At 53.6% G+C, this 7,310-nt stretch overlaps 2 protein-coding genes across 2 annotated transcripts in view; one reads left to right on the top strand and one right to left on the bottom strand.

The window, feature by feature from the left end:
- Nucleotides 1-1,181: 1,181 nt before the first annotated feature.
- Nucleotides 1,182-7,310, bottom strand: part of SGCA (sarcoglycan, alpha (50kDa dystrophin-associated glycoprotein)) — a 9,552-nt gene continuing 3,423 nt past the window's right edge. The window contains exons 8-11 of the mRNA XM_010842785.1: nt 6,232-6,440; nt 6,005-6,031; nt 1,621-1,813; nt 1,182-1,354 (exon numbers count right to left, since the gene is read on the bottom strand). Coding sequence (XP_010841087.1) covers nt 1,633-1,813; nt 6,005-6,031; nt 6,232-6,440 — 417 coding nt within the window. The 3' untranslated portion in view covers nt 1,182-1,354; nt 1,621-1,632. The remainder of the gene's footprint in view (nt 1,355-1,620; nt 1,814-6,004; nt 6,032-6,231; nt 6,441-7,310) is intronic.
- Nucleotides 3,785-5,416, top strand: LOC104990615 (spermatid-specific linker histone H1-like protein). Its single transcript, XM_010842784.1, has one exon. The coding sequence runs from the start codon at nt 4,804-4,806 to the stop codon at nt 5,329-5,331; it is 528 nt and encodes a 175-aa protein (XP_010841086.1). The 5' UTR covers nt 3,785-4,803; the 3' UTR covers nt 5,332-5,416.

The following is a 7,310-nucleotide window of genomic DNA, read 5'->3' as shown; positions in this document are numbered from 1 at the left end:
GGGACGCAGTGTTCAGAAACTCAGCCCTCCCTCAGTGGCCCTGGGGCGACCGTTATTACATTGGGGGCGTGCCTCAGCTGGTTCAGCTTCCCCTCCACGCCCCACGGCTGGGCGTCTCGCCTCCCAGGTGAGAAGAAAAATACCGGTGCGCCCCCCCACCCTCCCCCCCTACCACACCACACACACACATATAACATATATACACACATACATACAATACACACACACACACACACACACACACACACAGAGAAGGGGTGATTGAGCATCAGCTCCAGGATAGTAGATGGGGCCCAGGCCTAGTGTGAGGACCTCAGAAAGGGGTATAGAGGTCTCAGAGTGGCAGAGCTTCCCGTTGTCTGGACTGTCTCGGAGGTGCCCCCAAGGTCAGGGGCCTGAGCCAAAGAACCCTGCTCCTCCCTCCCCCTCTTTAACTGGGTCCCCTCCGGGGCCGTCTCTGGCCTGCTTTCCCAAGGGGAGACTGGCTGTGGCTCTGGTGGCAGGGCAGGAGAAGACCTGGCCTGCTTCGCTTACAGCCACCTGGGAAGAACAAGCTGCGGCTGCTTCCTGGTCAGCCATGCTCTCCAGGGCTCACATGGGGACCAAGCTACACTGGTGACATCAAGCTCAACAAGGGCTCCAGGCTGTGCAGTGTCCTGTGGACCTCGACTCTGTCCCTGAGGAGCCCACCGAGAGGGGTCACTGATCCCGGGCATTAAGAGTCCTGCACCCTAACCCCCTTTCCATATCTAGGTTATGACTTACAAAAGGGCCTCCCTCCAGGGGATCTGAATGGGTGAGAGCCCAGATCTCCTGCTTCCAGAACCTCGCAGCCCTCCAAAAGGCAGGGTAGAGGTGAACACAACAGATCTGAATCCAAGCTCCACCAGTTGCCTGCTCTGCGACCTTGGGTAAGTCACTCTCTCTCTCTCCTTGTCTGTTAAATGGGGATAATGATCCAATTGTCCCTCACTATTGGGTTCATGTGAGGATCAATATTAAGGCTGCATATGCAGGTCCTTCCCTCTTACTTACAGAGAATTTGAGAAATGTAAAAATGCGAAGAGTCCTGAAGTCAGGCGGCAGCCCCAGGTTACCTCTGAGGGCATCCACAAGGCAGAAAGGGAAGCAGAAGCAGTGAGGACTGGGAAGGAGGCTTCGGAGACAAAAGCACAGCAGTCGACGAGCAGAGTGGCAGGTATTTATTCTGGGGGTCCTGATCCCAGACACCCTCGCCCCACGCCATCCTCCAAGCTTGGGGTCCAGAGGGCCAAGAACTGGAGTCAGGAAGAAGGATGTGGTCATGGTCATGGCTGCTCTGTAAGTGGGGAGAGAAGGGAGGCCAAGGCCAGGGCTGGAACGGGAGCAGCAAAGAGAAGAGAGAGTGGGAGTCTGTGAGAACCAGGCCCCAGTTCTCCCGCTTTCCCCACCCTGACCCTTGGACTCTGAATGCTTGGCACTGGGGCCACACCGCTGGCACTGCGAACCACCGTCCCACCGCTACCCTGGGGGGCAGACAGGTTTGTGTGCCCCTTCCCATCCCCCAACGCCCTGCGACAGCCTTGAGATGGAAGCCGCATTATTCCCAGAAAGAGGCTGGCACTGCCCAGCTGGACCCACCTGGGCTGGCCCTCAGTGCTGGTCGAGTATGAGGGGCACCTGAGCGCTGTCCACTTGCGGGGGCAGCCGCTCGCCTGTGTGCACATTGAACATAGGCAGGGTAGAGAGTGGCCTGGGCACCTCTCGGCTAGATGCCATCTGTCGCAGCTCCTCTGTGTTCCCACGGATGGTGCGGTGGTGGACCATCTGGATGCTAGGGGCACAGGAGGGAGACACACACGATGAGGGGAGGAGGATAAACCGGACGTTCTTCCATGCAAGCTCAGTATCCAGTGACTGAGGCACAGGCTCTGGGTGCAGACATCCTGGGTTCAAATCTGTGTATCCTTTGCGCGTTGCTTAACCCCTCTGTGCTTCAGTTTCCTCAACCGTAAAATGAGGATAATAAAAGAACCTACTTCCTAGGATTGTTATGGAGTTTAAATGAGAAAATACAGGTTGGGCATTCAGAAAATTGCCTGGCCTATGGTAAGAGTTCCTGAGATACTAAGACATGACTAGATGCCCACAGTGGCATGGATTTTCAGAGGCCACTGTTTGCTGGGCTCTATATGGTTTCTATATTCTGATGGTCCCCTGGGTCCCTTCCAGCAGTTTCCGTTTCTAATGCTCTCTCCCTTCCCCATCATCCTCATTTTAGTCTGGCAAACCTACCTCCTCCACCTTTTCCTAGCTTTTGCCCAAGTTCTTTTCCTGGTGGAGTTTGACTGCTTTTGTTTTGGATCCTCAAACCTTGACCCTCTCCCACCCTGCCCCACACTGCCCCCAGCATTGCTTAGCTCAGACGCTAAGTCTTACTTCCTGTCTGTGTCTGAGACCTGGTCTCCTTGAGGCCGGAACCAGGCTCCACCCTCACCGGGCTGGAAACCCTAGGAGGGGCTGAATGAACTGACCGCCACACCCATTAGCAAGGCCCTCCTGAGCTCTAGATCCAGTTTCCTCTAGGAAGGCTGAGCCTCCTTGTCATCTGACATTCTCACGGGCTTGTTTTCTGCTGTCCGGGAGCAACTTTAATTCATTTCGAGTAGGGTAGCACACTGGTTACGCATGAGGACTTGCTTTGGGCCTGAATGTGAGTTCCCCTACTTACTGGTTGTGTTACCCTGTGTGAGTTATTTGACGTCTCTGCCACCATTTCCTCAACTGTAATAAAGCTGCTATATGAATTAAATGAATTAATGTAAGAAAAACATTTACATGTATGGGTCAGGATGCAGCCAAAGATAGCTATTATTATAGGGAGTCTTCTGTTGCTATTTTTATCACTGGTATTATTACAGTAGGTCCACTGATGAACTTGGCCTCCAGTAGAAGGACATTTCCAAGCCCTTTGGCATGAACCCACCCACACTCGTGGGCTTTTCACAGACTCCCTGGTTGCCGGGTCAGACAGACAATAAGAACTGGTTTTCTTAAAGGGGTGGGGGCCGCAGGCAGGGTGGAAGCCATCCTTCTTACCGCTGGATTTCTGATCAGATCCGGGAGGGGGAAATGTTTCCCATCTATATCCCCAAGTAGTGGACACAGACTCCAGCTGGAGTCTGAGAAAGACTAAAGGAAAGATTTTCTAGCTTCCTGCTGAATGGGCTACTCTCCTCCCCAGGGAGAATAGAACCAAGCACTTTCTGGCCAGCGGAAGGAGGTGGAGCCACCCTCTGAAGGCGAGGGGAGGGTCAAAATGAGCTATTGAGTCTGGAATTTGGCAAGCAGAGTTGTCCAAAACACAATTTTCCATTCCCAGGCGAAGGGAGGCTGAGACCGGAAGGGAGCAAGAAGTGTGGAAGTGGAGGCAGCCAGGCAGGTAATAATCTCGGGTGGGGGAGGCCTCAGCCGATGGCCCCCTCCCCACCCCTAGCCCCACATCTGGGTCTCATTACTCTGGCAACACACACAGGTGGAAAAATGGTCCAGGGACATGTTTTCCAGAGCAGGAGCAGAAGTCAGAGCCATAGCGCCCTCCCCCACAATCTTTCCACATCAGCACTTGGGCAGAAAAATGAACAGGCAGGCATACACACACACACAGCCCCTTGAGCCCCTGCCTCTGGCACACAGCTCACAGGAGAGGGTCGTTGGGCTGGAGGATGTTCTGACCAATAAAATCTGATGCAGGTAAAAAACAGGCAGCGGATTCACTATTTTGGATGATTTCAATTTCCTCGAACAAGCAAAAAGAAAAATGAATAAAATTGGACTTTGTAGAAATAAATCAACACAAAATCCACACCAGCAAGGACTAATATCACACACACACATGGTACAACTGGTTATTGACTCAAAACTGATGGACGAAGCATATTTTCCTGACCTCAGCAGAGCTAGAAAACTGACCCAGGAAAGCTGGACATGGTGGAAAGTAACTGGTCAGAAGAGAATATTCTCAATGGCAGAAGATAAAATTGGTCAAATTTGGCACAGGCCAAAAAAAATTGAGGAGGAAAATCCAAAACTTACATAGAAAATCACTGTTCCCAATAGGGGAAAAAAATCTACTAAATAAACATGAAAACAGAAAAGAAGGAAATCCTTATTACTCTTAAAAAAAGTTGATCAAGGAATTAAATTGAGTTAGATAGATCAAGGAATTACATTTCTGTTCACGCTGGGAAATTTATTCCCCATAAAAATTCAAAAATGTAGGTATAATACTGATTCTAAAAAGTTTTGTGTTCTTCAACCCAATGAATTGAGATGGTGGGGTCAAAATGGTGGGTTTAAAACTGGGGTCTTGGGGACCCTAAAATCAGCTGGTGAGCAATACACGCCACATGGGTCCATCCGCCTGACTCACTCAGCCACAGCCCTTCTTCCCAGGCTACCTGACATGCCAGATGCCCACACTCTGTGGTATCTCCCCTCTGCCCCACCTAGGGGAAACAGTGGGTCCACTGTGACCTCACCGGATTCTGGTGGCCTCACAATGTCCCCCTGAGGTCACTACAGAGATAAGCTTACCGCCCCCTGCACCTCAGGCACAAGTCTGCCAAGGCCAGCGTAGGTGATCATCCTCGGTCCTCTTTCTGGCCACCCAGGGCAAGGCTTGGGCCAGAGCCCTACAGGAAGCCTCTGAGGGAACCAGGAACTGGGGCGCACCTCCCACACCGAGGAGCAACCCAGGAGAGACTTCTAGCCGCCATCCTGGAGGTCCTTGCACCCAGTTCCCTTCACCCACCCCAGGAAGAGATGCAGAAAGACACTTTGCTGCCACCCCCATCTGGGCCCTTGGCCTCCAACACTGCCCTGGGGGCAGGCCGGCAGGCCAGCTCCTCTGGACTCCCAGGCAAGAGCGAGACTCGGCGCCGCACCAGCCCCAATCCCCACAGGAAGCCCAGCATATCCAAGGTGATCCTGGGGTTCGTGGCAGACAAGGGGGCAGGCAACCGCGTGTCCCTGGCCGCCCTGAAGAAGGCTGTTGCCACCAGGGGCTACAACATGACCCGCAATGCCTGGCGCTTCAAGCGAGTGCTCCAGGGGCTGGTGGACAAGGGCATGCTCAAGCAGGTGACAGGCAAGGGGGCCACAGGCTCCTTCCTCATGGGCAAGAATCACGCCTCCAAGTTTAAGCTCAAGGCCAAGAGACGGCGGCAGCGGCGCCAGCGCCAGCGTGGGCAGCGCCGGCCTGTGCAGCGCCAGTTGCTCGTGGGCTCCAAACCGGGGCACAAGCGACCCATCAAGGGGGTTCGCAGGGCGGCCAAATGCCGCCGCAGTTAATCAGGAAGGTTGGGCAAGCAGGCAGGGGTGCCAGGCCCACCATAGGCTCAGTGCAGTGAGAATAAAAGGAGCCTAACTTATTTCACACCTGCCTCCTGGAATCTTTGGGGTTCAAGGGAGTGGGAGAGGAAGAGGTCTGGGGGCACACAGGAAAGGTAAGGCCAGGGGTGGGGGAAACCTGGTCAAATGAGGGTAAGATTTGGGAAGGGCTGGAGAAATTGAAAGCATCCAGATATTAGCTAGTCCAACCGCATTATCTTGTAGGTGAAGAAACTGAGCCCATCACAGTACTTATGCAGCAGAGCAGAGCCTGGAACCTAAGTGTCTGAACTCACAGTGACGTGTGGGTGTGTGTGTGTGTGTGTGTGCTGGTGCACACACTGGAAGCCTTGTAAGTTGCTTCCCAAACCCTTTCTCCGAAGGTGGCAGCAGATCCCTAAAACCTGGCTAGATCCCCTCTCCTGTCCCACATTAGACTCTTCCATAGAGACCAGAAAATGAGAAAGCCAAGCCAGGATAGGTGGGATCCAGCCCCCAGCCAGCCCAGGATTGGAGAGCACAGACTAAGTGTGACCCCATTATCTGGGATTTTTCTGCTGCCCATGGAGGTTGGAGGGTCCAGCTTAATAGTCCAGGGGGGCTCCCACCCAGCCCCCAGACTTCTCCTACTCACTCAGAGGTGGCCAGGTCTCTCTTCAGCCTGTGGAAACACAAGGGAGGGGATTAGCTATTATCCACAAACCTCCTGGTACAGGCCATGCAAGGGGCCCCTGCTCTTTTCCTGGCTGAGGAGTCCACTCTTGGAGGGATCTGGGTCCCCAGGCAGCACAGGTGCCACAAGGAGTCTACAATGTGAACACCGGCCTTGGTGCCCTCCCTGCCCTCTTCCCCCATACTCACCGTCCCTCCCGCCGGCAGCACATAACATAGGCCAGCAGCAGGGTCAGCAGCAGGGCCACCAGAAGGGGCACCAGGAGGGTGACGAGTGCGTCGGTCAGGAAGTCTCGGGCTGTGGCCTCGGTGGGTGGGCAGAAGAACGGGTCGTGCTCCAGGATCCCGTCACCTGGAGCAGGTGCCTCGTCTGCAGGCTCTGGCACTGACTTGTCCACCTGCTCAGGAAGCCGAGGGTTGATCCAGGAGTGGATGGCTAGACACAGAGACCCCCAGGGCACGGAGCAGGAGTTCTACTCCATGAAACTGCAGGGATTCCTCCTGCTTTGCCTCTCCCAGCTCATGTGATCGAGTAGGACAAGCATTGGTCTAGAAACCAGGAACAAAATTCTAGGAGAGGCAGAGCCATACAGTGGTTAAAGTCCTCAGGTTTGAATCCTGTTTCAGAAAACTGCGTTGCGATGATTTACCTCTAGGTGCCTCGATTTCCCCATCTGTAAAATTGGGATGCTAATAGTGGTACCTGTCTCCCAGGTGGTTGCAAGGATAAAACACACGGATTGCATAGTGCCTTATCCATAGCAAGTGCTCAAGAATATTGATTACCAGTTTCCGGCTGCGCTATTGGTCAAGCCACAGGAAGGGTTCCTAGCCCTGGGAACAGGATCTCTAGGGACCCTAGACACCTCAGCTCCATATCCCAAAGAGCAGAAGTGAGCATCTGTGGTTTATAACATGGGGATGAGCTATCTATTCCATGTTGCAAGATAATTTGCTAAGTGACACCTTAGAGGAAAGTAAAGGAAATGGAGCTGTCACACAGAAACCCTAGGTGGAGAAAGAAGTTTGGCACCATTCCTGGGAGTGACTGTTGCAGCTGTTGAGTTGGGCACAGCTGGGGCTCCAGAAGCTGGAGATCCCATTGTCTGGATTATGGACTCTATTGCCCTCTTGTGGGAGAAGGTAGAACATCAGTGGTGTGCGTGCGTGCGTGCGTGCGTGTGTGTGTGTGTGTGTGTGTGTGTGAGAGAGAGAGAGAGAGAGAGAGAGAGAGAGAGAGAGAGAGGGAGAGAGAGGGAGAGAGAGAG

This window comes from Bison bison, unplaced genomic scaffold (assembly GCF_000754665.1).
Source record: "Bison bison bison isolate TAMUID 2011002044 unplaced genomic scaffold, Bison_UMD1.0 scf7180017864180, whole genome shotgun sequence".
Taxonomy (NCBI): Eukaryota; Metazoa; Chordata; class Mammalia; order Artiodactyla; family Bovidae; genus Bison; species Bison bison.
The sequence above is the reverse complement of the archived record's forward strand: the minus strand, read 5'-3'. Positions and strand labels throughout refer to the sequence as shown.